Consider the following 27969-nt stretch of genomic DNA (forward strand, 5'->3'; position numbering starts at 1 on the left):
GCCACGGAGGGGGTCAGGCAGGGAGGATTTAACTGATGCTCCTCCACCAGGATGTCTGTGGCAGCAGAGGTGCAAAATAACATCCACTGTTAGAGCTCTCTCTTTCTACACACACACTCTTACATATATTTGGTTCTGATTTTTAAAATCTTCCCCTTTGAGATGGGGAGGGATCACATCTCCCACCAGATTTCAATATTTTGGTTGGGTTTCATCCTGGCTGTTCTTCCCCACCGAGCTCTGGGAAAGGCTCTGCACAATCCCTTCCCCTGCCCTCCCTCTCCCAGTGCTGCCTGGGCAGGGAGCTCATCCCAGAGCCTGTGAGCTCCTGCTCTCACAGAGGGACAGACAGAGGGACAGACAGAGGGACAGCAACTCCAGCGAGCTGCCCCCCTTCCCGACGGGGTGAATGGGGAGCTAATCCCGGATTCTCATCTCAGCCACGTTGATCTAATTAATAGTAACTCTTTTGGCTTTAGAGGGTGGAGGGTGCCTGGATTTAGATCTGCATTACCGGAATCAAAACCAGGCCAGCTGTGCTTGTTGATGTTAGAGATGCACAGCAAAGAGAAACAACATCCGTGTGCAGGACACGGGAGAGGCGATTAAACCTTCCTGCTTCCAGCTCTGCTGCTCTCCCCTCTCCCTGGAACCTCTGCTTTTTAAAAAACAAAGCAAGAAAAAGAAAGATTAGGAGAGAGGCACCTGGAAAGCAGAAAGCCAGCAAGAAGCTCCACAGACCACTGCACATGAGGACAGAGCTTTTGTGATCTCCGATTCTGGGGGACCACAAACATTGTGAGATTTTACTGCAAAATGCTCATATCTGAGAGCCTGCTGTTTGCTCCTTGGTGGATTGGATGTTTGAATTTCTGGCTATCTCCAAAGTTCAGGGGTTGCAATGGGGGTCAGAACTTCCTCCAGTTATAGTAACTGTATTATACTGCACTCCTCTCTTCAGGATTGTTAAAGAATTTTGCAGACATTAATGCCACATCAGTACCATGCTCATGTTCCATTTTGAACATGAAGAAACTGGGGCAGCTCAGTGCTGCTCACCTGGCAAGGGGCAGAGCAGCCTTTTAAGGGGTGACAAATTGGGATGACAAATTGCAGGCTGGAACTTCTGAGAACTGAAAATTTCAGACAAACCAGGAGCACATGGAAAAAATGCTCAGGGACTATTTCAGTTTTATTTCTGAATGAATGTATTTTTATCCCTTGGTTTCCAACAGGTTTTCCTTAGATGGAGTACAGGTACATGTTTCTGTTCTATAAATGTCACGTCTTAAGGCCTGTTAATAAAACAGCCTTCTTTGGAACAACACAGATGGGGGTTTTCCCTCATTTGTGTTCAGTTATTAGGGATCCATATTGAATTTAACATCCTTCTGTCTTCCCTGCCAGGATGAGTCAGATGGCAGATGCATTTCTCTTTTGGCACAGGTTCTAACTGAATCATTTTCCCAGACTAGGTTGTCACCTAACTGGATCCTAAATTAAGAGCCCATGTTTTATATAAAAAGCTGGATGGATAAAATGGAAGGGCCCTCCTGCACTGCTGCTGGCAGAGCTAAATCTCCTCCTGTACCAGGCTTTTCACTTCTAAACACCATTTAAAACTGGTCATCCTTGGTTTTAGCTTTGACTAAGGACTAATGAATTTTCTTTAAAATATTTCCCTCTAGGCTATGTTGTGCTTCCTTTTCCCTGGCTTTAGGAGCTGCAAGGTGCAAAGTACATAAAGATCCATCTGTGTCCTCACACACAACAGAATCACCTTGAAGGTAGGTAGAGCCAGAGTCAGCAGCTTGATGCTGAATTTGATTTTGGTGAAGCTGTGAAATACTTCCTTGTGCTGTGCATAGTGCATCTTTTGACTAAGAAAATTATCTCTCATTTCTAGAAACTTTATTGGCCTTTTCTGTTGGTTGCTTCAAAAAGCCAAGCTTCTGTCTCTTAATTTTGAAGCCCCTTATAATGAAGTATTTTATTTCCATTACAGACATAGAAAAGACACTGCATCCATAAATGCTTGTGTGCATCTGCCAGAGATAGAATCACAGGCCAGTGCCATGTGCCAAATCTTCAACATTGATTTGTAGAGAAAATGCAGAGAATGTCCAACCATGTAGGGCTGCACACCCAGAGCCTACCCTCCTGTTGGGCAGCTGAAGGTCACATTTATTCATATATTAATGCAGAAATGACAGTGCAGAGCAGGACAGGCTGCAGGAATTCCAGCCCCACAGCTCTCCTGGGGCTCTGCTGCAGCTGTGCTTGTTTCAGTGGGCTTGGGGAAAACTCACAAACGTGTGTGCCAATAGCACAAACACCCCCAGACTCCAGGTAGGCTGTTTCCCACACATCCACACACGTGTTGCCATGATCCTTTGGAGCCCACAACACAACTTCTGCTCACAGATGTGTTGTCAGCCCCCTCATCCTGCACACCAACACACACATGCACACACACTGCTCCCAACACACGGACACACCTGGTGCTCTTCTGTCCTCACTTCAGCTGGGGGGAGCTCAGTCATTCACAGTGCTGGGTTCTGGATTTGGAACGAGAATGGTGTTGATAACACACTCTTTTGCTATTTGTTAAGCTCTATTTATCCTAGAATTCTTTTTTTTCTTTTTTTGTGTATCATGCTTTGCCAGTGAGGAGGTTTGCAAAAGAAACGGTGAGGGAGTAAAGCTGGCACAGTTGACCTGAACTGGCCAAAATGCTATTCCACAGCACAGAACATAATGCCCAGTGGCATAACTGGGGGAGCCACACCGGGGGGCTGATCTGGGTTTGGGGAGGGTCAGTCTGACATCAGTCAATGCAATTGCATTGTGCATCATTTGTTTTGAGTGTTTTTCCTTTCCTTTTTTATTATCATTAATATTTATCATTATTATTCTACTTCACTTTATTTTCAATTACTGAACTCTTCTTATCCCAACCTACAAGCTTTACTTTTTATTCTCCCCCCCATTCCACCAGAAGGGAGGAAGAAGAGAGGGGGGAGTTGCGTAGGGCTTAATTTCCAGCTGGGCTTAAACCCAGGACAGCCTCTCCGGGGAATGCACATTCCCACACACCTGGTGCCCTTCCTCCTCCTCCTCCTCCCTCCTCCTCCTCTTCTCCTCCTCCTCCTCTCCCAGGTGCGCGCTCCCGTGCGCGCTCCCGCCGCGCCCCTCCCCTCGCGCGGGCGGGCGGGGCCGCGCTGTCCCCCCGTTGCCACAGCGACGGGCCCGGTGCCGCAGCCGCACCTGCGCCTGCGCCGCCGCCCCCGGTGCCGGTGCCGCCGCCGGTCAGTGCCGGCCCCGCGGGGCACCCGCGGTCCTTCGGGCGGGGCGAGCGGCGGACCCGGCTGGGGCCGAGCAGGTGAGGGGCCAGGCTGGGCTGGGCGGCGGCTGAGGCGCGGGGGCTGCGGCGCGCTGCGCCCTCCGCCCCGGCCCGCTCTGAGGGGGCGTCAGCGGCATCGCGACCCCCGGGGCCGGGTGGGGAGCAGGGTGGCGGCATCGCTGCTGGGGCCTCTTTCTGCCTCACACGAATCCGCCGCCCGCCGAGGGACCCTCCCGTGGGGGCGGGCGCGGCTGTGGGGGCGCCCCGCGGCCGCGTTGGGCGGCGGAGCGGCCGCGGCCCCCGGACCTGCGGCGGGTGGAGGAGCCGCGCCTCGGCTGGGCGGAGATAGCCTGGCGGGGGGGAGCGATCGGCCCCCGAGGGCCGGACAGAGCCCCCCGAGCGCCGGGCAGAGCCCCCCGAGGGCCGGACAGAGCCCCCCGAGGGCCGAGCAGAGCCCCCCGAGGGCCGGACAGAGCCCCCCGAGGGCCGGACAGAGCCCCCCGAGGGCCGGACAGAGCCCCCCGGGCCGGGGCGGCCGTTGCGGGGCAGCGAACAGCGCGGCGGGTGCGCGCAGGGCGGCTCCGGGCCGGGCGCTGGCGCTGGACCAAAGCGCTTCCTGAGCGCATCCAGGAGCCTTCTCTGGTCACTGGGGCACAGGGGCTGAAGGGACTGCCCTGCTTCCCGCTGGACCCCCCTTGTCTCTCCGTTTGTGCCGGTTCGGGGGCAAGGACGTGTCGGTATTTCTGTTTGGGATGTGCCCCAGACAGGGCCCAGGAGAGCGGCCGCCCATCGCTGCACCGCCCGCACCCGCCGGGGCAGCTTTTACACCGCATCCTCCCTCATCCTTCGCAGGCGCCTTTAACATCGCACCTTTTTTTAACATCGCACCTTTTCACTTTACAAAGTGTCGTTTTCATGAACAGCACAGGGCCTGCAAAGGGCTGGACGGGTGGATTGTGTTTATTTTGGAGTGGGTAGGGAATAATTGAGAGGAGGAGGTTTTTCCTTTGGAGGAGAACGCCTATCGTCCGTGGATCTGGCAGCAGAGAAGTGCAGGGCGTCTTCAGACATGGAGATGCTTCCAGACGCAGTTTCCCTGCGCAGGACATGGGGTGGGACAGCAGGGGAGGAAGGAGGGGCCCTGGACGGCAGTGGAATGTACCTGAGCACACCTTATTAAATTGAGTAAAGCTGAGACACCGAAGGTAAATGTGAACACAGAAGCTGAGGCAGCCCTGGGGTGGAATTGTCTGTTTTGATCTGCATTGCAGGTGCATAGGAAGCATCCAGGGTACTTGTTGGCTTTACTCAGATGGTAAGATGCTTACACTTAAAAAGCTGTATTGAGCTTTTGCAATATCAATTATACTCCTTAATTAAAAAATAAAAGACAAATGGATGTGACTGTAAATACTGTGCCTTTTCCCATATAATTTGCTCATTAGTGAATGCAATTCTGTAGTGCATTATTATGACTGAGCCTCTGGGAGACTGACATTTATGCTTTTAAACTGCACATTGCTTTTTGGTTTGACAATTTAAAGCAAGTGCTTTATACACAGATAATGGCTGACTTGTAATGTTGTTGATTTTTCAAGCTCTTGGTTGTACTGAGGCTACAGCAGTCATTTTTAGTAAAAAGCAGAGATAGGAAAGTCCTAATAGAGGAAAGTATCAGCTGCTTAAGTGGAAAGAAAGAATATTGATGCTAACCCCTTGTTTTCATCCTCTTGTTGTACTTCTTGTTGTACAGATATATACATTTCTATATGTGTATATATCTGTAAAGTTTCCTCCCTCATCCCCTTAGAAAAGTCGAGGGTCTCATGACCCATCCAGATACTCTAAGTAGTTTCCAGTCCAGTAGTTCTTGCAAACTGTAGAACAGCAATAATTTAATTTCTTACAATTGTTTTCCTTTATATCAGATTTCAGATACAGCTGCATACTTTCAGGGCTTTAAAATTATTTTTAAAATGTGTTTTTTTACAAAAATCCCACTGTTCCTTAGCGTGCCCTACTTCAAGAGGCTGTGGGTGTTAAGGGCGATATATTTGTTCATCCAGATCTATCTCATTAGTCAGTCCTTTAACTGCAGGAGGCAGAACACAAACTCCCCAGTGCTGTTATGTGGATCATAATGTAAAGTAAAATAAAATACTTATTCAACATTGTAAACAGCATAATAGAGGGAGGATAGCTGTAATTTTGAGGCATCTCATTTTTGTTCTGTGACTTAAAAAAAAAGAGTTTAAAGTAGCAAAACTGAAGGATTGTTTTCATGTTGGATAAAAAGATTGCTATATTAATCATTTTACTTAAGTTCATGTTTAACTTCATTTTGCATAGTAAAGTTTAAAAAAGGTAGCAAGTTGTGGTTTATTTTATAGAGAGAACAGACATCTTCATCTTTCCGAAGATTTATAATGCTGAAGATTTTTTTTGCTGACAAGTGATACTTTCTATGCATATTTATGTGTGAACAGAGTGGGAATGTCAACGCCCTGGTTCGCCTCTGCTGTCCCTCACCTCTGTTCCATCCCCTTCCCCTGTCTGGCTGTGGCATCATCAATGAATGTGGGCCTGATTGGTCTCTGTGCTCGTTTTTATGTGATGTACAAAATATCTCCCTCTAAACCATGTCCAGCAGTGTGGTAATGGGTGTTAGTCTATCTCCACGTGAGCAGTGAATGATTTTGTTTAATAATGTTTTGCCATTATCTACCAGCTCATTTCTCCTGGTGATGTTAAAGACTGTGGTACTATAAATAGGAACAATAATTTATTTACTACTAGATGTTAGAGGCATGACAAAATATTGCTGAAACGGATGTTTTCAGAGTATTGGAGCTTGTGCAAGCTGTTCACTTGAGTGGTTTTAAATAATCATTGAAAAAAGGCTTTTCTTTGGACTGTGATTTCTTTCCTGCCATTGGGGAGCATGTTTGTTCTCATTTTACTCCAAGGAAACCTTTGGTTTGTATTTAAAATGTTAAAATATGTTGCTGCTCGTTGGTTTTAATTATTTGATTGAGCGAGATAGGGTTTAAAATCAGTGTTATTTAAAAAACAGTGCTGGACTGACCGAAAACTGTTAAATGCCATGGCTTGTCTGTGAACAGAATGGTAGCTGTCTCCAGAAAGGCTGAAAATATGCCAGGGAACAGTGGCTGCCTGTAATCGGAGTCGGTGCCGGAGGGAGGGCACAAAAGGCACGGCAGATCGAGGTGTGGGGCTCGGCAGGAGTCCGTCTGTGAGGAGGAGCCGTGGCAATGATGTCAGGACCAGCAGGATCCCTTTGTGAGAGAAGTGCGTCTGCTTGGTTCCTTTGAGCCCCAGGAAAGCTCGGTTTAAGCTGTGTGGCTTTATTGTCTCCCTTTGAGATACCTGGGTTATGTAAGGGAGGGTATAAAGCACCTCTGATTGGGATCCTTTGTCTTGGCATCCTGTTTAACACCAAAAAAATCCTGCTTAAGAAAGATTGGACATAGGTCATCACCACTACCAGATTCCCTTCATCAGCAGCTCTCAAAACCTTTGGCAAAGCAGGGACCAATTTTTGTGTGTTGATGGTAGCTGCTGTTCTAAAATAATAAAAATCAATGCCTTATGAAACAGAATGCATTAGAGAAAAGCATCTCCTCAGCCTGTTACATTTGCCTGGAAACAGTTGTGCAGTTCTGTAGAGTTGCTTTGCAATAGCTGCTCTCTGTAAATGATCTCTCAGGACAGATTTAGCTTCCTGTAAGGCTTCAGTGCCTTCTGCCATGTTTCACAAATATCCCTGGTAACCTCTGAAAATCATAATTTCTGCAGTTGATGCAGTAGGAGCTCAAGCTCAGGCGAGTGCCTGGAGCTGCTGCTGCTGCAGGAAACAGTTCTGTCTGTACCACCCCCTGACCTGCTTAGATTCTATTTTTCATTTTTATTTTTTTTCACCTTCCCCAGGCATCTACAGAGCTGCACAGTGAACCCACCACCTGAAAACAGTCAGTGGGAAAATGGGTTTGTTTTCAGCTGCACCAGTTCCCTGACCTGGGTCACTGAATGACCAGGAAGGTGATTCTGGAGCGTTTCAGGAATGCAGCACTGAATTCTTGCTCCGTGTATGTGGGTGGGATGGGTGAGACAAAGTCATGGCTGGGCTGGCTGGTGAAATGGTCTCATGTCTGTGTGGTGATGGGTTTTTGTCGAGTTTGGGAGCAGGAAAAAACCCAGCCAAGTTGGTTATGTGAAACCAGCTTAGTAATTCTTTTGGTTTGTGTTTCAGCAGGCTTCAGAAAGAGCAAATTTTTATATTGCACAAATACATTTTCTTCAATTTCTGGTGCAATTCTCACATTCTTGATCATAGAGGGCAGTAAATTAGGAGAGGACATGCAGTGTTGGTAAGTGAGTATGTGATCTGTGAAAAACACCCATGACTATTCCATAGTATAGTGTTATCTCTAAGCATGAATTTGGAGTTATTCTTAACAGATCCTTGTACCAAAACCACCCACAGCCCACCTTACTAACTTCAGTCCTGATTCAGCTTTAACTGAGGCAGGAGAACTTTCTTAATGACTTTGGAAAAAAATAGAATGAGGCTCAGGTTTATGTGTAACACTGATATTGTGTTAGTCTGGGAGAATTGAATATTAATTTTCTTGTCATTCTTCTGACAAAAGAAGTTGGTTTACTAGAAAGACTAACGTGTCTTTGCTATTTTGTGACTGCCTGGTTGTGATTGGGCTGCAGTTTGCATTCTGTGGCTTTGCTGGAGGTTATATTAAAATAACAAATTGTTTTATCCTCAGAATGAAAGGCTGAATAAAATAGAAGAGCTATTCTTTAGGAGTGTGTGCTAGAGAGCAGATGAGAAGCAACCTGTTCCTCTACCTGAGATGTAATCTTGCTTGTGAGAGCTTTTATTGTCACTTCATCTTTGTTAAAGGGGTTCTTTTGAAGTAGTCAGTGTCATTTAGGTAATGCTTCCTTTGTCTCCCTGAAGTGAATTAGGCTCAAATTGGGTAATTTTCAAAGCTTCCTGCCAGAGTAGGCTATTTGTTCCTGACAGCTGTACAGCCAATGCTTTGCACACCCTGGTATTGGTCATAATAACTGTGTCTGTATGAAATGCCACTGCAGGACCATTTGATTTGGTTCTCTAATAGTCTCTGTCACAGAAGGGATTTTAACATCTGATTCCTTTTAATCTCTTCCCTTGTGACAGCTCTGGGGTTGGGTGGTCTCAAGGACAGAGAAAACACCATGTGAGCTATTCCAGTCAGACACCTAGGCAGTCAGTGAGTTCTGTGCAGAAGAACCAGCTGGTTCCTTTGGAATTAAATCATTGCTACCTGGGTGGTGTCCACACAATTATTCTTCCCGCTGCCATACCAGCTGCTGCAGGAGTAATAAAAAATCATCTTCTTATTAAAATGCTGAAATGTGTGCTTGCAGGACATTCCGAGGTTAACCGTAAAGAGTTTACACAGCCTCTGATCAGAAAATGATGGGAAAGTCAGGCAGAGAAACCACTGAGTGAAATAGCATCAAAAGCAGTAGAAATGGAAAGGGAGCTGAGAAAGCGAAATCATGTCCTTCCTCTGGGGGGACAGTGGCACAGTTCCTTCTTCCCCTCCATTGTCTCTGGGAAAGAACTACTAATTTTGCTTGGTTTAAAATGCACAAATGAAAAGATGAGAACAAATTAGTGGGTCACCAATGATGTGTAAGCATTGTTATATTGTAATGCAGAAGGCTGAGGATAGAGGTGTTGCTGCAAGAGGTGTTTCTGATAAGGGAGCACTGGAGAAGGGAGGGATGGCCTGAGGTGGCTGTGTAGGCTGAGTGGATTGTCTGAAAAGCTTGACTTAGCAGCACTGGGCTAGTTGAACTGGCTTAGTCTGATACATGGATGGATGAGGGGTGAGCAGAAATTTGGAACTGGAACAGTTTGTCACTGAGCTGTGTTACTGCTGGATCTTCTTCAGGAGAGGTGTAGTGGTGTGATAGAATCAGTTTGTGGGGGACTTAAAACAAATGTCCAAGCAGAAGGAGAGCAAAGCCCTTGAGTTGGCTGTGGGGTCTCCTTTGTTATGTCCTTTGAAAGGAGCTGAGCAGACACTTTGAGGATGGCATTATGTCTCGGAGATGGAGAGCTGATCTAAGCAAACAACAAAGTGACTGTCAGTAATTTCAGCATTAGAGCTGTGTTTGTGACAATCTTTAAAATGGGGTCTGGCTAAAACTTTGGAGGTTCTTGTCCTTACTTAGTTCTTGAAATTGTATTTTGTATAGCAAACAAATGACATTTTGGCAGCTTTTGTTACATTTTGATGGAGCACTGGCCAGTGAGCGGTCGAGAGGAAAATGTCTGCCCATACATATTTCAAGGCTATGAGTTGGCAGGGAGCTAAAGCAGCTTCTCAGGTGATGGTCACCCCATGCACGTAGAAGGAGGTTATTGTGTTCTGTTGAGTGGATACCAAACAGGAATGAAAATGTTAAATCACTGTTGTCTGGGCTTCCTTCCATCCTTTGGACTTGTGTCTAAGGTCAGAGATTAGCATCTCCCTCCTCCTATCTTGCAGCAGGGCACAGAGATGCTCTGATTTTGTGCAAAGGCATCTGATACCCAGCCAGATGCTTGTTGCCTTGAAACATTTTGAACTCTCTCCAAATGCTTAAGATCCAAAAAGGCCTGGAGCCTGCACATCCTCTGCAAGGCAAGATGTGGCTGTTAAAATGCTAGTGACTGTTTATGGTGAGGATGTCATTAAGTTGCATTTTGAAAGCTCCTGTTTAATATTTTTTCCTTTTCCATATAAGATTTTGTGTGTGTGTATTCCCTTTTGAAGAGAACATGCACTTGTAAAGAGTGAGCTTGCAGGAATGATGATTGAAGTTACCTTCTCTGCTGAAGATGATGGCTTAGGAAGGTGCAGTCATGATTAAAGTGTTGTACTTAACATTCCCAAGGGAATTCTGTTTAACTCATTCCACTTGTTCCTCCTTGGCCTTATTCAAGAGAAATTGTGAATCCATCATTTGGAGGAATTGAAGCTCAGTCTCTGAGCTATATATAGAAACATTTGGTGTTGTGGTGGTTCTGAGAAATGAGAAATTGTGGATGTTTGAAGGGTGGAATGCATTGCACAATCTGCACAAAGCCTCTGTCACCACAGGTTGGACATTTGGTGTTCAGGGCCTTTCCTGTGCCAGAGAGGAGGTGTGTGTCACCCTCACCATCATCCCTGGACACTGCAGTGTCCCTTCAGTGTTCTGTCATCCTTCCCAAATGCTGTGCACGTTCCCAGGGGACTTTGCCAAGCTCTGCATTGCACAGTTCTGTGTAAGAACATAGCAAACCTTTTCTTTTTGTTTGAAGACAAAGGGGAAGGGGGGAAAACCATAGTGACAGAACTTTGTGCTGTGTATGCAGTCACAGCGTTCTTCCCAGCACTGCTGTCATTTACCTGCCAGCATCCAGCCAGAGCCTGGTAGCTTTGGGAGCTTGTCCCACCAATTTCCATGGTGGGAGATGGAGATTGTTCTTCTGGGCTGTAAAGGGCATCATTGACTTCTGCATTTGCTGTTCCTCTTGTGGTTTTTGCAGGGAAGGAAAGGGGACAGCAGACACCCAGGCTGCTCTGAGGGAGAGGAGCACAGAAAGGCTGCAGAGGCTTGTGGGAAACTCCTTAGTGCAGAGGGGCTGCAGCTAAAACTCATCGTGGGTTGATTTAATTTATCTCACTGATTGACTTAGTGCTGCTGCAGAGATGATGATGCTCTGGTGCTGGTAGTTCTTATTTTCTTCCTAAGCCTGTAACACTCACTTGCCTCTGATTATATTTCTTTTCTTCAGAGCAGGTAATCCTGGTGTGATCTTTCAGATGCAGAAGATCAAAGTGAAAAAGCAATTGAGGAGATTAATAGTGAGAGCCTTGTTCTGGTTTTTTTTTTTGAACATTTAGGAGCTAGTTTTTAATGAACATGTTTATTTGCAAGGACTGAGCTATGAACAGTTACTGTCTGTTGCTGGTGATGAAATATTTTCCTATTCAGGCAAGTATTTTCCTGTTCAGGTTACAGTTACAGGTGTAAAGCCACCATCAATACCCATTGTAAGAACAGAAGCTCTGGGCTATTGTGTGGAGGCTTTTCTTTCACCTACTTCTATGACAGCTTAGGGTTTCTTTTGGGAAATACATTCCTCGATTAAGGATCCCTTGTGAGCCTCAGTGTCCTGCACAGTCAGAGCTCCAGCTGTGGCTTTATCCTGCTGCCATGCTCAGTCCATCAGAGCAGGATGAGCACTGAAGGAATGGGATGATTCAGTAAAGCTCCTGTCTGTCTGATGTCAGCTTTGCAAGCCAGAGGATGTCACTTTAAAAATGTATCACAGCTTAAATATCCTCACTCCTCAGAATTAATGGTGCCCCACAGTAATTGCTGTGACTGTGTAGTGCCCCTTCCAGCAGCCCATGACCCATTCACTCAACAAAGCACAGTTGGCACCACTACCCACATTCCTGAGCACTGAACCCTTGATCCCTGTTACAAGGTAGCCAGGCTGCTTGGCTCCTGCACAGAAGTGGCTTTCTTAACACCTCTCACACCTTCATTTTATTTTTTTAACATCCAAATATTTGTTTCTGTAGGAATAAGTCAGTAGAAGATGAAGTCAGTCCAGGTCACTGATGAAATCAGGAGGGCTCTGTGTGTGTGATTTCTACACCACATCCCCAGGTGCTTTAGTGCGTCACCAAGATGCAGGAGTACCAAGTCTGGGGTTCTTTTGGGGAATAAAAATATAAAATTAAACACAGGGCTGTGATATGTTTAGGGATAACAAAAGTGTGTCACTTGCTCTGAGCTTATGCTCTACCAATTTTAAACTGGTAGAAAAAAATTCTTGCCATAAGACTCCATACCAAAGAGCCCCAATGGATAACACTTGCCTTGCCAAGGCAAACCCATTAAGGTCTCTCTTGGACACCGTGTGTGGTCCCATAATTCCAGGCATGGTTGCAATGCCACTGCAGGTGGTTGTCCAGGCAACAGGAGTTCTGACTCTTCACTTATCCTTGTAATCTCATTACTGTGATGGTTTCTGCACATATAACAGAATTTAGCCTTTCCTACTGGCTGCACAGGGGTCTTCAAGGATGTCTGTCAGCATCATTCTGTTAACTGTGTTTATCTTTGGGTCTGAGCACTGCTGTAGCCAAGGCTTGTTTTTACAAGGCTGTTCTGTAAGGGAAGCCCAGTGGTGGAACAGGTTTCCATGTACTCGTAACCTGAGCAAGAAAAATCTGTTTTCTCTTTGAGTGAAGCATTATCCTTGTCTTGCTCTGTTGAGGGAACCCAAGAGCAGCCAGAGCTTCCCTTGTGCCAGTGCTCACATCTCAGTTTGGGCACCCATGGCAGCCATATCCATGGCAGAGCATGGCTGTGCTCAGAGCCCTGCTTTGCCTTTTTCCTTAGAGCTGCTGCATTTTAGTGCTTTCTCCCTTGTTCTTGCCAAGGATTTTACCAGTCCCTGTGTCCCTGGGGGTAAGGGAAACCTCACCAAGATGGGCATAGTAGGCCTTTCCTCAGAACTCTGCTTTTAACTTGTAACAGGATTAATGACTTAGACTGTCTGAAGTTAATCCTTTAAATGTGTTAGCTCCAAACAAATGGGTTCCCTGCTCCTGCCTACAGTATAATTAGGCTTTTGATGAACTTGGAGCACTTGTAATCGAAATAGTCCTAAAGCAGAAAAACCTTTTGTGGCATTTGATGATCACACATCAATCAATGCATTAACAGTAGAATTCAGCCATTCCTGCTGATCCTGGCTGCAGGGGAAGGATCCCCATATGTGCAAGGTAACTCACCATCACAATTCCCTGTCTGTTCCCCGGCAGGGTGAAGATGGCCACCTCCACCCTGGAGAACCAGCTGCAGAGTGCCCAGAAGAACCTGCTGTTCCTGCAGCGGGAGCACACCAACACCCTGAAGGGGCTGCACGCGGAGCTGCGCCGCCTGCAGCAGCGCTGCACAGGTACCCCTTCCTGGCAGGGGCTGCAGCCCAGGGGCACTGAGGGCCTGAAAAAAAGCCAAGTTTTTTTCATTTGTTCTTTAAAAAGCTGATAGTTCAGTTGTTATACATATTTGCTAATTTGCAGTGAACGTCCCCTTCTTGCTTTGGGCAGTGGGAAGAGTTAATTCTGTATTTATTGAAAGCTGTCATGTAAATCTGCTCACCGGGTGATGTATGGGCTTCACTATGATGTTCTAACAAAAATAAATAATTTTTTTTCCTCAGATTTAACCTATGAGCTGACTGTAAAGAGTTCAGATTCATCAGGTAAGGAATACATGGCTTTTTTATTTTAATGTTCATGTTCAATTTACTAATTTTTTCTCAATGTTTGTATTTTCTTTTCTACTCTCCAGACTTACTTATTTATGAAGTAAATGTCAAAAATTCTTTCCCAAGGTCACACAGGAAATCTGTGAAAGAGCCAGGAATAGCACCTGGAACTGCTGACTCCACTAGACAGTTCCCTGCTTGCTATATGGGAACACAGGACACAAATTTTAGGGGCAGAAGAGTGAGACTATTTTTAAAACTTAGCTGAGCTGGTGCTGTAATTAACCACAAAGCTTTTATATTTATATATGTGTGTTTGTATACACTAGGTCCTAGTCATTTTATATGTATTACGTTAACAATAGGCAAAGAGCAGGAATAAAATAATTCCCTGAGGTTAACCCCTTGGATCAGGGATGGTGTGGGATGACCAAAGTTCATCTTTTGGATTCCTCTCAGGGATGGCAAGAGGAGCCCTAGTGTACTGTTTTACATAATGGCTGTTGTTAATTTGAAGCACTTCTGCTTCTCCTGTTCTTCTAGAAAGTGGTGGTTCAAGAAGCGATGAACTCAAAAGTAAGTGCAAAGATCTTGAAGCTCAACTGAAAATCAAAGAAGCTGAAAACACTGAATTGTTGAAAGAACTTGAACAAAAGAATGCGATGATAATGGTGCTGGAAAACACTATTAAAGAAAGAGAAAAGAAGTATTTGGAAGAGTTAAAAATGAAAAGCCATAAGCTCAATATGTTGTCCAGTGAACTGGAGCAGAGAGCGAGCACGATTGCCTATCTGACCTCTCAGCTGCACGCGGCCAAGAAGAAGCTGATGAGTGCCAGCGGGACTTCGGAGGGGACCCCCTCTGGCAGCCCCGTGCTGTCCAGCTACAAACCATCCCCTCCCAAGGACAAACTGCCCGAGACGCCGCGGCGCAGGATGAAGAAGAGCCTGTCCACGCCACTGAACCCCGAGTTCGAAGAGGCCTACAGAATAGGCTCGGAGAGCCGCAAGCTGGTGCTGCGAGAGCCCGTGGATGCCATGCCCGATCCCACGCCCTTCCTGCTGGCCAGGGAGACGGCAGAGGTGCATCTGATCAAGGAGAGGCCGTTGGTGATCCCACCGATCCCTTCGGATCGCGCGCCCGGCGAGTCCCACAGCCCCGCCCGCGAGAAGCCGCACAAGGCACACGTCGGGGTCGCTCATCGCATCCACCACGCCGCGCCCGCACAGCCCCCGCAGGAGGTGGAGACCCTGGCGGTGGATCAGGTCCATGGAAGCAAAGTGGTCAGAAAGCACTCGGGGACAGACAGAACTGTCTGAGAGCACCACGGAAGCGCTGTTCTGTGCTGGTTATGCACTGTGAGCCTGTAGGGTAAATAGCACCTGCGGTGAAGTTTCTTTTGATGCCCCATGCATGCCAAACTCCTCCCGGGTACATCATTAATACATTTTGCTCTAACGAAACCTCCTAGGACTGTGTTCATATGGCAAGGTATATAACCACTCCATGCTGTGGCCAAATCAGGGGGACCTGACCGCTTGCTTCCAAGTGCTGCTCCATTTAGTGTAACTGCACGTGTGGGCAAAGGCACGGGCTGTGTTAGTGAGCGCTCTTAGAGAGAACACCCCTCCCTCACACTGCAGCCACACCTGTTGGCTGGGAACGTTTCACCTGGCAGGGGTCTCTTGTCTCCACTGTGTGTGTGAGCACTCCAGAGCCATCACTGACCTCTGCCACAGCCGCAGCAGCACTGAAAGTTGGGCACGTGTACGTTCACTTTAATGACCTAAGGACGTCCCCAGAGCCCCAGCAAGTACTACTTGATTAATCCTAAATACTTTGGTTTGTGGCTTTAAGTAAAATATGGGTGGGGGAAGCACCATTTAAAGGGTTAACAACCCTCATAGAAAGAGTATGAACACTGGGTTGTTTGTGGGGATCGTTTTGGGTTTTTTTAATCAAATAGCTTCACGACACATTTTATGCTAGTCAGTACACTGCACTTGTAGCACCTTCCATACTGGCTCAGAGCTCCTTTTCAGGGAGGAAATGTAACTGGCTATCCAATATGGAAATGGTTCTTTATGCTCTAACCTGCACTTTTTTTGTAAAGGGATTATTTTTGTTTCCTAAAATCCTTAGTCTTGTTCTGGGCATCATCAGACAGTGCTGGCTGCTGCCAGCCTAGAAACCTGAGCTGCCCGTCTAAAATGTGAGTATTTAGTTGTAAGTGATGTAACTGATCCATACAGGAGAACCTGGCATCCTTGATTTCTGTCCTTGTGGACTGGGATGGACTTGCCTTGCACTTGACCAGATTCCCCTACTCCTTTCTACTAAGTAGCAGGTAGACCCAACAGCTGTTAGACTACTTGATTTGGGTTTTTTTGTTTTTTTCTAGGAAAGAAAGGCATAACTAGGAGCTGGGAGGGTATATAGTTTTGGGATAGGAGCACTAGTTTGTCCATTTTTCTTACATTCTGTTCACCTCTGCTTCACTCTTGTCTGCAGCCTCTGAGTAGGACCAGCAAGAAACACTGGCTCCCAAATGCTGCTAAGCTTATGATGTGCCTTTAAAATTTTGGAACGTGTATTCTCTGTGACAGCTGATGAAGGATCCCTGCCTGCCCCGTCCTCTCCCCTCGCCAGCTGTAGTTTGCCCCTTGTAAGCTTTTTCTGCAGCTGTGTTGGTGTGTGTCCCTGCAGAGCCTTGGCCTCACTGTCAGCGTCCCTGGCCAGGCCTGGCAGGCTGGCAGAGCTGCTCTCCCGCCCGCGGTCCCGCTCGATTCCCGCAGCATGACCCTTCCAGCAGGGCTGATCCCGGGCGAGGCTCTGCCCTCTGCACCCTCTGGCACTCGCTGTCCCAAAGCCCCAGACCCGCCTCAGCCTCGCACCTTGCTGGCTCTGTGGAAGGAATTTGTTTCACAAGTGGTGGGGAGGGATCAGAAAGGGGTTGGTTAAAGCAAGGTTGTTACTCTGAGGTTTACTGGTTTTATGTGTATTGCGTTAACCAGCAGCTGGTTTGGTTACTTTGGTTGTTGGCACCATATTTTTATGGTCATGTGTTGTATGAGTGACCTACCCTGCCACTTGTTGGAGGCTGGTGGGAGGCACCGCTTCCAGGCAGTGCAGAAGTGATGCTTTGGGCAATTAAAGACATTTCTTACAACCACCCAGGCAAACCTTAGTCTCTGTGTGTGTGGGACCAATTTACTCTCTCTTTGCAGCCACAGACTGGCTTGGAGCCGTTCCAAAAGGAAACACAAATAACAAAAATACATTGGATTCTTCGAACACATTTATTGGGAGTATAATACAACCAAACTAATACTAACTAAAGTCAGGTGTGCCTAAGTGAGCACAACCCCACCCATGGTGCCGGATCTCTGCCTGGGTTCAGGGTTTTTTCCCTGCACCTCTGAAGAGTTTCATTCTGGGGGAAGAACATGGTGCCTCTTTTTGGCTGTCATTCAGCATTGAGGGTGAGACACACGCCTTGGAGAACCCACCAGGAAATGTGCCTGGTGGTGTACAGGTCAGCTTCAAAGACCAGGCCCAAGCCCATGGCGTTGCGGCGCATGGAGGTCGTGTAGACCGGGGTGCGCAGCGTGTTCTGCAGGAGGAGGCAGCACAGACACTGAGCAACTGCAAACAACAAGGGCCTCGAGGAGAGAGGACTGGCTTCAAAAATTCACTTTGTTTGTTAGAGGTCTTAAATAGTCACTACCCATAAAATATAAATGTCCTTTATGTAATTTACTGGGGATGGGAAATAATTGAAAGGGTAAGGGGAGTGTAAGAGTGCCTGAAGGGAAAAGAGGCAGCAAATGCATCAACCCCCTTAGAAGAAAAGAACTGTAGTGATGGGTAGTGTAAGGAGAAGTGTTAAACCAGGTGCTTCATATGGGAGTGGTAATGATAAAATGCAGTTTCTGGGCAGAGGGCAGGGCCTGCCAGCTGGGGAGCTGTGACAGCAGAAGGAAGGAAATTCAGGAGCCTCACCTGCAGTCGGAGTCTGTGTGCTTCTATGGGGATGATCTTCAGGATGGGCAGCTCCACCACTGGGACACGGGGCTTGCTCTGGGTGAGGCAGCCCTGCTCTATGTCCCAGTCTGCTCCTTCCAGGAACAGGCCAGAAACATAGCAGCCTGTGAAGGCAGAAAATGCAACATTTGGGTAAACTGAGCTCCTAGAAAAGATCTAGGAGATCTCTGAAGGTAAGTGTTCCTGCAGTCCCTGCTCTGGGCACTACAGTCATCTTCACAAACACACTGCATTACAAACTGCAGCTGCACAGGGTGCGGTTTTCTTAGAGCTTTGGTTTTATCATGCAGCTGGATTAGAAAATCAAATTAAATTGTCTCAGTTGCACTACACATGATAAACAGTAGCAGGAATAAATGCAATTTGCTGCCCTCCTATTGCCCGAGTCACAGAGAGCTTTGTAACTCCCCTGGGCCTGATCCCTGGGTCACTGAGAGCAGGTGAAGGGTCAGGACAGTTGTTTTGGTACAAATATCAAGTACAGCATTTAGATTTTTAAAAATGAGACTTTTCCCCTCCTCTGTTCCCAATCAGAATTGATACTCGGAGCCTTGCTCAGCTGTTCCCTGTACCCAGCTTGTTATATTTAGTTATTAGAGCAGTGCTAGGCATAGAGAGCTCATAAAGAGAGATTTACACAATAAATGATAGATATTTTTAGGTGTTTTTTGCTTAAGTACATTTCAATATATTATTTGTGATGTAAATAGATCTTTACAAGCCTGCTGGAACTGGTAACGTTCTAAGCAGAAAAAAATCAGTGTGTCTTTATATATATACATATTCATATAAAACATACTTTTTTATATATATATATATATACACATTCATACACATGCACACACATACATTTTATATATATATATATATATAGATATATACTTTTATATATATACATACATACACATATATATACTTTATATATATATATATACACTTTTAAATTTTTATATATATATATATACACACACACATTGATACACACACATACACACACTCATATATATATATATATATATATATATATATATATATATATATATATATATATATATATATATATATGTATATGTATATATAGAGAGAGCAAGCAAGGCAGAGGTCCCTGCCTGTGGGTGGGAAGAGCATGCTTCATGCACACAGGAGCTCTGCAGGGACAGAACACAGCTACTTCCCAGCTGGAAATCATGAGGACTGTGAAATGCAAACCCAGGGCAAATGCCTGCCAAGGTTTAACCTAAGTAATTTAGTGTGCCAAGCAATTTCTTTCTCTCACCGATTAACTACTTAACTGGTTTTGCCAAACAATTGTGAAAACACCTACCCTGAGCAGCCCCTTCAGTGATGTCTTCTGCTTTCCTGTACTTGGTTACCTCTGTGTAGAGGGTGGAGTGATCCAGGGGCCACCTGTTTTTCCTGCAGGTGGCTTGAACAAGAGCAGTCAGATAGGACTCAGGAATGTGCAGGCCCGACAGCCACATCACCTCAGGCTCCCCCTCGTTGACCTGCAAGCACAGACAGTGATGGGGCAGCACCTGGCACTCACCCTGCACTGCCCTTGGAGAGGGGCTGGGCTGAGTCTGCCTTGCAGCCACACTTATGCAATGCTGGCACTCGTTCAAGAACTTACCTGAAGTGGTCACTGGCTTCTGGCCCAGCCTGCACAGCACACTGTGCAGGTTAACAGAGCAAAAGGCTGTGTGGAGGCACTTGCTTACCCAGCTGGTGTACTGGTCATATCGAGCTCTAAAGAAAATAATCCAATTTCCAAGTGTTTTGAGGGTGTCGGGAGCCAGGCGCCGCCAGATGCCGGGGATCTGCCCATTGAAGAGAGCCTGAGCCACATCGTCCAGTTCACTGCTCATTCCAACTTCCCCAGCCAAGGCCTGGAACGAGGGGATGTAGTAAACCCCATAGATTTAGGAAAAGCACCATGGAGGATATGAACAATAGGAATGCTGAAACAGCAAAAGAAAATTCCTGTTTTTCTGTCCTCCACCCCCTAACCTACCTCTGTAACCCTATAAGGCAATGTCATGTTAACCCCTTACCCATTGGTCAAGCTTGGATCCTTTCCAACCCTATAAAAGAAGCATACTGTACCCCATTAGGGGAGAAAGAAGAAGAGCAGAGACCCTTCACGGACCTCCCCAAATAAAGCCATCTCCGTGGAACAGCCTGCGCCTTCTCCTTCTCCTCTCTCTCCGTCTGCTGCAGCCTCCAGCCCAGGGCACCACTACCTAGCAAGCAGAGCTGAAATCCTGAGAGCTTGCAATCACTATAGAGCTGATAATCACCATGCTTGCTAGATGGTAGCCCTGCGGCCTTGGCATGAGCAAGCTAGCTTCGGGCACCCGGTCCCTACCCAGGGACTGAGCTCCTGAGCCCTAGTGCTCTGCTTTATGATAAGGCCAAATAAGAGGCTTTATCAAGGGGAGAGCTCTGAGGGCAGGCAAAGCCCAGCTGGTCCCAGGGAGCTGCTGGGATTTTTTACTTACACGTTGGAGCTCAGCCAAGGACTTTCCCATCCGAACGATGAGTTTATTAAAACGTTCCAGTTCCTGCAACAGCACCACAGTCGTAGGAGCAATGTTTACTCCAAATCCTTTACGTATCTGGTCAATATCAAACACTTGAGGTAATTTGTTTTCTATATCCTTGGCAACATTTGCAATATATTCATCTCGACTAATTCCTCCACCAGTTTCACCTGAAACCAAAAAATTCTGATGAGACTAAATCTGTACTAAATGAGAGAAGGTTGAGAGCTGAGTCACCTTTTGGCATCAGTCTCCCCCCTCTTGTGCTCTGACCTTTGTCCACAGCCCTGCATATCCCCAGCTGTGCTTCTGGAAGTGTTGAGCTGCTCCCCAAGGCCAGACACAGCCCCTGGATCACTCCCCACACACAGGGGCTGCTGTCCCTGTCCCCAGGGCTCAGCACTTGCCACTGGAGCTTTCCTGTTCCCAAAGCCAGTTCAGACAGGGCACTCACCAGTTTGGGGCTGCAGCTCGAGCAGGTGCACCCACATGTCCCGCACCGCGTGCATGTAATACCCGATCTCAGCGTTGGCGTGAAGGCCCAGGACCTCGGGGGTGTTGGAGAGTGGCAGAGCTTCTATGGCCTCTGGAATAAAACCACACAGGCTCTGCTAATCAGAACACCACAGCAATTCTGCTATTGCTCTGCTTGAATAAAAAAATCAAATGCTAAACCTGGTGTTGGAGTAATGCACAGAATAAACACTTCTAAACACAGAGCCTCCCCCACAGAAATGTTACATATCATTAACAAAATTAACATGCTGCTTTACTGAGGTTCTGTGGTTTGGGGTTTTTTTTGGGTTTTTTTTTGAACACCCAAGGAGCTCAGTGACAAGCTCACATTCCAAAGTTCTGCTCCTGTAAAGCAGTGGATTATAACACTGCAATCCATACAGCAGTGCCTGGTGTTCTGTTCAACTTTTCACCCCCAGCAGCAATGTATGGAGACAAAGTACACTGGAAGCTGACTTTTTTTTTTTAATGTGGCAGGAGAGGCATTTCTTACCAACAAAGTCATCCTTTCCCTTCCCATCTGGAATTTTATAATCGACTGTGTCGCTCTTATAAAAATGGAACACCTGGAATGTGTCAAACAGGAAATCCCCGAGGTACTCGTCCATGTAGACAGTCAGGATGCGCCGGTCAAAGCTGTCAATTGCACGCCCACCATACATGACCTGGGAATCAGTGACATCAATGTTACAGCACTGCCTTTGGAGCAGAAAACACAGTTCAAATAAAGCACTGAAAGGTCAGAAATGCTCTTTGCTTTTGCAGTGGCTGTGATGGATCCCAAGGACATCTCCAGTCCTCTCTCAGGGGAAGGACAGGAAGGAAATATTTGGCCTTGGTCTGGAAAGAGCTGCTCTGGGCACTCCTCATCACCCTCTGGATGATTTGTGTGCACTGGGGCCTTCCTGAGGTACCAGCAAAGTAACATTTTCCTGCAGGACTCCGTGTTGCAGCAGCTGCCAGTGCAGTGCAGCAGCTCAGAGCCGACCTTTGTGCAGCTCCTGTGATACCCCACGTGCCAAGAGCCCTGTGCTCTTCCAGCACGGCTCCCAAGGGCTCTCTCACAATTAATTAAGCAGCATCACTCCCTGTTGTGCAGGTGCACACAGTGGCCCTAATTCCCTGAGACTGAGATTAAGGCCCTTGCTCAGGGCTACACTGGAGTTTCAAACCTGCCCAGGAAAGATTCCCAGCTTTGCTTGATGCAGCCCATGCAGAAAGGAAATTTAATTAATCTGAATTGCTGTGGCATTGTAGCACTCACCTCCCCAATGAGATATTTGAGACTGCTCCAAGGGATTTGATCATCCTTTTGTTCAAAGGCTTTTGTCAAGTATGTGTTAAGGATTTCCATGCACACCTAGTGAATTTGTTGGAACATATGAGATAAGAAGATTCATAAATCAGATATACATATTTATAGGTTTTATTTAATGTAGTTCTTGTTTGAAGACTAACAATTATTTCTTTCTGAAATAATTAAAAAGCTAAGTATAAATCCTCTTACAAAAAGAAACCCATGAGAGAGGGCAATAAAAACATGAAAGATTGGGAATCTAATTTTTAGCATCCTAAATTGACATTATAGAAGATCAGGAGTCTACATGACTCCTCAGAAGCAGAAAATAATACCAAGCAAAATCTAATTGTGAGAAAGCTTAAAGCTGGATAAATTCTGTGTTTTCAAAAGTAATCTGAGCTACTCAAGAATATAAGAGCCATTGCAATTGTTTTCTTACCTGGAAATCAGATTCATTAAAATCATATGGTACATTCCAGCCAACCTTCCCAAACTTCCTTCTCTCCTGAACCACAGCATGGAAAAATGCCAGGACATAGACTAAGGATTTAAAGGCAGGATGTGGGCACTCCTCTAAGGCTTCGTGGGGAATTTTGAAGTAGGTGGCTCTCATATTCAGTTTCAGACCATTAGGTGGTTCTGTAACAACCTATCAAAATAATTAGGGAAGCCATCAAATACTGGATAACTTGAGGAAAATAAGTCGTAAATATATCACATTAAGTAAGTTATACAAGGCAAGCTTAACATTTTAAATTGTTTTCCAAATGCCTGTCAAATATGGATTTTTTCTTCTTTCCTTCCTTAAGGAAGGAAACTTAAAAGGAAACAGACCTTTTAAGTTTATCAAAGTAAACACACCTATGCAAAGAGTACTCTATATCATTTTGAAATTAGTCATATTATTGGCAAGACATTAATATTTCTCATACTTGAAGATCTAATTTACTGAAATACCAGTATTTTACACATTTTAATGTGCCCTACATGCTCACAGTAAGATGCTTTAACAACGTGGCTTTACTGCTGATCAAAGTGCCAGAGCTGCTTCCTGGCAGCCTTTTCAAAGGGCTCAAAAACCTCAGTTCTCACTGCTCCTGGCAAGACCCAAAAGTGCAGATCTGGAGCCTTAAAGATCCACTCAGGCTCCCTTCCCACTGCAGGAGGAGTGGGAGAACAGCCCAGAGCTGCCACTGAGCCACTGCTTTCCATTCTGTGAAATGAAATAACAATTTACAGGACAGGGCACCACGGCAGCAGTGAAGCAGCCACAGAAAAGAACATTAGGACAAAATCATGGCCTGTGCCTTCAAAATAATCAGCTCAGCCTTTAGTGATAAACACTGCAGCCTGAAGTAGCAGCTGGAAACCATTATCCACTTCCAACATCTGCTCCACTGGCACTGCCAGCCTGACACTGCCCTGCCCTGGCTCTGCCCTGCAGCATCAGGGCTGACAGGGCTATTTCTGTCTCCAGATATTCCTCATTTCAATCTAAAGACCATTTTTCACATCTCCAGGTTTACTCACAAACCTCTGCTTTGAAATAACTGCTGAACAGTTTTCACCCAAAGGAAACATGCCAGGAAAATAAACAGGATGATGATGAAAAAAGGATTTGGCTTAAATAAAGACAAAAAGTGAGTTCATAAGCCTGGGCCAGTGTGCTGCATTCAGGTCAGGCTCCTCCCAGAGCCAGCCTGTTCTGCTGAGTACCAGTGCCAGGACAGGCCCTCCTGGCTGGGGTTTCCCCACCTTTAAGGCCTTCTGCAGGATTCCAATTGGGAAGCCTTCAGTTGGGTCAGTTGTCAGCCAGAGGCGAAAGTCCTCATGAGGATCTGTAATTTTCTCCACAGCCTTTTCCAGATGGATGAGCCACTTCACCAAAAGGTGACAGTTCTGCAACATGAGCCAATGTCCACGAACCACTGCCTCCTCCAGCAACTGCAGAGCGATCTGAGGACAGAGGGAGAACCATCTGTAAGTCTCCCTTTACCCTGAGAACAAACTGCCTCTGATGGGCTCGTGCAGTGGGTTTTCCTGCTAGGAAAGCGGGGGTCTAAATGAGTCTGGTAGGAGTTCTTCCACTGACTGAAATCATGGCAAATTCAATCAGCTGTTAAGCTCTAGACATCCTGCCTCAGTGTCCATAACAAAAAGGAAAGTCACAGGAAAGGCAGGAGAAGCAGCAGAACTTTCTGGTAGCAAACATTGTAACTTCCAGCCACCTCATGTCCATACACAGCAACATCTTCTCATCTCTACTTTTTAACAGCTGAAAATCTGATTCTGAATCTACCCTCACCCAGAACAGCAGCCAGTCAGCCAAATGGCCCCTTTCAGGTTCAGTAAAATGTTATTCCCAAACTGACAAATCTATGTCAGAACCATGAGTAACTCCTTTTAAAATGGAGCAGACCTATGGAAAGGAGATTTGATCAGTCCCAGAGCATCAGGAGCATGGCTTGCAATTCACACTCGCTGCACACCCCACATCCCCACCCTCCCTTCCAAGTTACCTCTTCTTGGCCTTGTCCCATGGCCAGGAATTTGAGTCTATCTGCTTTAAATTCTGATCTCTCAGCCAGTTTCATGAGGTCACTGACAGGATCAGAGCCAGGACTTAGGATAAAAACCACAGGTGAGAAAGGGCTGCTCTGCTGCAGGATGGCATCGAAGCTGATCACGGGGGGCTGCACATACCTGCAGAGGGAAAACCCAATGGTTTGGGGGATTGCACACAGCAGCTCCACGTGGGAACAGAGCCTTGCACACCAAGGGCACAGCTCAGCACAGACTGCACATGGAAATCATTCAGACACAACCCCTGCTCTGCTCTTCTGGCAAACTACAGAACATGGACCAAGCTGACCACAGCTGCAGCTCTGTGTGAGTGCTGTGCTGGGGTCTGAGGGCAGAGGGACTCACGTCTCGCCCATTGTCACTGTCACATAATCCATCACCGCCCGGTACATCCGGTCCACGCGGAAACAGCGCAGCAGGAGAAGCTTCTGGAAGTCTGTGACATTGCCCTCGTAGTCCATTGGCAATGGGATCTGCTCCAGGGCATCTGTGTCGTACCACTGGCAAGGAAAGACAGCACACAAATGAACCCAGTGGCTCTGTCAGGGAAATTACTAGGAAAGAGAAAATCAATTTGACGAATGAGGGGGCCAAGAGACAGAACAAAACCAAAGAAAGTCAATCAGCTGCAAAAAAATATTAAAAATTCAGGTAAATGTGAAAGAACCAACTTTTTCTGTATGAAGTATTCAAGTCCAGAAACATATTTGTGCTTTCACTTTATGTCAACTAATTCTCTTAAGATACAGAAAATAGCATCAAAAGCAAAAAGGTATTAACAGATTGCTTGCAGGAAGACTTCTTATTAAGCAAGAAGACATGGAATGAAGCTAAAGGAGGAACAAAGGAAATCTGTGTTTGTCAATAGCCTATAGAATTCACTGCCACAAGAAGATCAAAGCACAATTTAGCAGTACAAAAACACCAGTGAAATGTTGACTGCTGAAATGAACAGAAAATTTCCACTGAATATAACAGAGTAAATAACTCCTCTAAGGCATTTGAGTGACAAATAAAAATTCTATAGTATAACAGGGAAGGTATTTTGGTTTGTTTTTTTAAATAACATAATCCTTAATTCTTCTGCAAATAAGCCAATCACTAACTGAGGTCAAGAAGCAAAGAAAGGCCTTGAGGGAAGAAGCCCACAGTGACATCTCCCCAGTGAACTGCTGACACATTGCATTACACTTGACCATTTAATACCAGAATAAAAACCAGGAGAGAAAACAGCATTGCAAAAAAGCACGTACATTTTTCCATTCATCTGGATTGTCTTCCACATCATCTGGAAGAGATTCAAATTTCTCAGGAAATAGCTCAGACAGGCGAATTAGGTCTTCCCAGCCTTGATCTGGCAGCCAAGCAAACGGTTTCTTACGGGCGCTCTTCTCCAGGGAAATATTGCCTAGGCAGATTCAGAAAGCAGATCAGTGTCCATGCCACAAACCTCCAGTGCATGACCACTCACACAGTCCCTCTGCACACAGGAACCCAGTGGAAATTTGTTCCTGGAAGCACTGTGAGATTAGACTGGTCTGCTGCAGGAAAGATGGCATTTTACAAGTGCTTGCAAAAGCCAGAGTTTTATTGTTGCAAACATTTCTAGAATTATGTATACACAGTCAGAAAATAACTACAACACAGTCAGAAAATAACTACAGATTACTTTCCTCATGTAACATCCTAACAATTAGCTAATATGAAATAGAAATAGCATGATCCCCAGTCTGTGTAACCCAACACAGTGCAGCTCTCCTCAGTGGGAGAGCTCCCCATATTGAGGTGCTGGCTCTCAGTAAATAATCTCTAGTCAAAGATCTCTCTTCAAAAGATCTTTTAGTTATTGCTATGTAGAGCTACATACTTACATATAAATATTCATTTTACCTTTCAAAAAGAAATCAAATTCTTCTTGTGGAACTCGGCCTTCAGCTTGTTCTATCTTGACAGTCATGTCAAAGGAGAACAGCAACTTGTGCTTCTCGAACAAGGCTACGTTAAAAGGACATTTTCAAAAATCAGCTGCAAAAGCTTGTGGAACTGGAGCAATCTTTCAGTCCACATCCTTCATCTGTTGTGGGATTGATGGGATGCTCCACCCCTGCAAGTGCTCAAGGCCATTTTGGATGGGGCCCTCAGCACCCTGATCTAATGAATGGCATCCCAGCTCATGGCAGGGAATTGAAACCAGATGATTCCTAAGGTCCCTTTCAACCCAAACCATTCTGTCATTCTATAATCTGCTCAACCCACAAAGATCATTTGGTTGATAGTTGGAATTGAAATTCCTAAAGGTCTTCTCCAGCCTGAACAATGCTATGACTCTGTGATCAGGGGGATCAAAGCTGGGGCTTTGAGTCAGGCTTTAAGAGTCCGTACAGCCCCTGTGAGCAGCTCTATGGCTGCCTTTACCATTTGTAACTGTGTCAAGAAAAACATTTCTGCAAGAATTACAGGAGTAATGTGCAAAGTTCTTCTAACAGAAATAGCAGGGAGGAAAGTGTGAACCAGGAGAGGTGATGAGACCTGAACATCACTGAATTCCCTGCTTGGTAACTTGCCTCTTTAACATGAAGCCATGGCTTCACCTTTATTTGCACCACACAGTCTCAGCCCCTGGTTAAACAGCACTAACCTGTGCAGCCATAGTTGTAGGTGCTCAAAGTCAGTGTATCCATGATGTTTTTTAACCTCTTAGGAAGAATAGGACTGGGCATGGATTTCCGAAGAGAGAATCCAAAAACCTCCAAGAAGGAGACCAGTGAGAACTGGTACATGATGTTGACAAAGGCCAGTTCAGCCAGCACAGAGAAGAGAATGGCCCCTCTCTTGGCAGCTGGTCTGTAGCCATCTCGGAGAAGGTCGATATCTGCTGCAGTTGTCTCAGCCAGCTTCAGTTTCTCAATCACCTGGGCAGACAGGGGTTTTATGCACCTGTAATTACTGTGCTGATCACGAGTGGATCTATTATATCACAGGAATCAGAGCTGCTCAGTGCCTGCCTCTCTGTGTGACTGTACAGGAATCTGGGCAGGTAACTCAAAACAAGTTGTACGAATTATAAAAATTAAAAGTTAGATAAAATTAATCCCACCCTGTATGTTTATGAAAAGTAACAGCAAAGATTTACAAAAAAATCATGGAAATAGTGTGGCAAGGGCCCTCTGGGGATCTTTAGTTCAACTTCTGCCCAAAGCTTCATTATAACCACCACTAGATCAGGTCCAGTGTGGCTTTGGCCAGCTGAGGCCTGACAATTCCAAGGATGGATTCTTTTGTCTTAGAACTATAA

The 27969-nt window shown here is 46.0% G+C and overlaps 2 protein-coding genes and 1 long non-coding RNA gene across 9 annotated transcripts in view; 2 read left to right on the top strand and 1 right to left on the bottom strand.

Moving 5' to 3' along the window:
* The first annotated feature begins 3225 nt into the window (after positions 1-3225).
* CCDC92 (coiled-coil domain containing 92) lies at positions 3226-16863 on the top strand. Of its 2 annotated transcripts, none has more exons than XM_054645778.2 (4): positions 3226-3382; positions 13243-13379; positions 13644-13685; positions 14235-16863. In XM_054645778.2, the coding sequence occupies exons 2-4, from the start codon at positions 13250-13252 to the stop codon at positions 15008-15010; spliced, it is 948 nt and encodes a 315-aa protein (XP_054501753.1). In that variant the 5' UTR covers positions 3226-3382; positions 13243-13249; the 3' UTR covers positions 15011-16863. The 2 variants fall into 2 exon arrangements, with proteins under 2 accessions (XP_054501753.1, XP_077043995.1); XM_077187880.1 differs by having other exon boundaries at positions 3232-3381; positions 13239-13379.
* A 104-nt stretch (positions 16864-16967) lies between these two features.
* Positions 16968-27969, bottom strand: part of DNAH10 (dynein axonemal heavy chain 10) — a 50574-nt gene continuing 39572 nt past the window's right edge. For 3 of the 6 annotated variants that reach the window (XM_077187874.1, XM_077187871.1, XM_077187877.1), the window contains 14 exons: positions 27313-27586; positions 26565-26669; positions 25928-26082; positions 25020-25174; positions 24611-24794; positions 23847-24047; positions 22531-22740; positions 22056-22151; positions 21285-21456; positions 20730-20861; positions 20174-20445; positions 19060-19636; positions 17694-17839; positions 16968-17304 (listed from right to left, as the gene is read on the bottom strand). In XM_077187874.1, coding sequence (XP_077043989.1) covers positions 17158-17304; positions 17694-17839; positions 19060-19636; positions 20174-20445; positions 20730-20861; positions 21285-21456; positions 22056-22151; positions 22531-22740; positions 23847-24047; positions 24611-24794; positions 25020-25174; positions 25928-26082; positions 26565-26669; positions 27313-27586 — 2826 coding nt within the window. In that variant the 3' untranslated portion in view covers positions 16968-17157. The remainder of the gene's footprint in view (positions 17305-17693; positions 17840-19059; positions 19637-20173; positions 20446-20729; positions 20862-21284; positions 21457-22055; positions 22152-22530; positions 22741-23846; positions 24048-24610; positions 24795-25019; positions 25175-25927; positions 26083-26564; positions 26670-27312; positions 27587-27969) is intronic. The other 3 variants (XM_077187875.1, XM_077187876.1, XM_077187872.1) reach the window with 3 other exon arrangements.
* On the top strand, positions 19497-20862 carry LOC143695458 (uncharacterized). The gene is made up of 2 exons (XR_013184663.1): positions 19497-19636; positions 20174-20862. It is a non-coding gene; the product is annotated as an uncharacterized LOC143695458 (long non-coding RNA).

Source organism: Agelaius phoeniceus, chromosome 18 (genome assembly GCF_051311805.1).
Source record: "Agelaius phoeniceus isolate bAgePho1 chromosome 18, bAgePho1.hap1, whole genome shotgun sequence".
Taxonomy (NCBI): Eukaryota; Metazoa; Chordata; class Aves; order Passeriformes; family Icteridae; genus Agelaius; species Agelaius phoeniceus.

Bases quoted from the DNA above. Each gene is read 5' to 3' on its own strand.
- CCDC92 (XM_054645778.2), top strand. From the start codon at position 13,250: ATGGCCACCTCCACCCTGGAGAACCAGCTGCAGAGTGCCCAGAAGAAC. The intron at 13,380-13,643 runs GTACCCCTTCCT...TTTTTTCCTCAG, and splicing joins CCTGCAGCAGCGCTGCACAG to ATTTAACCTATGAGCTGACT. The intron at 13,686-14,234 runs GTAAGGAATACA...CTGTTCTTCTAG, and splicing joins AAAGAGTTCAGATTCATCAG to AAAGTGGTGGTTCAAGAAGC.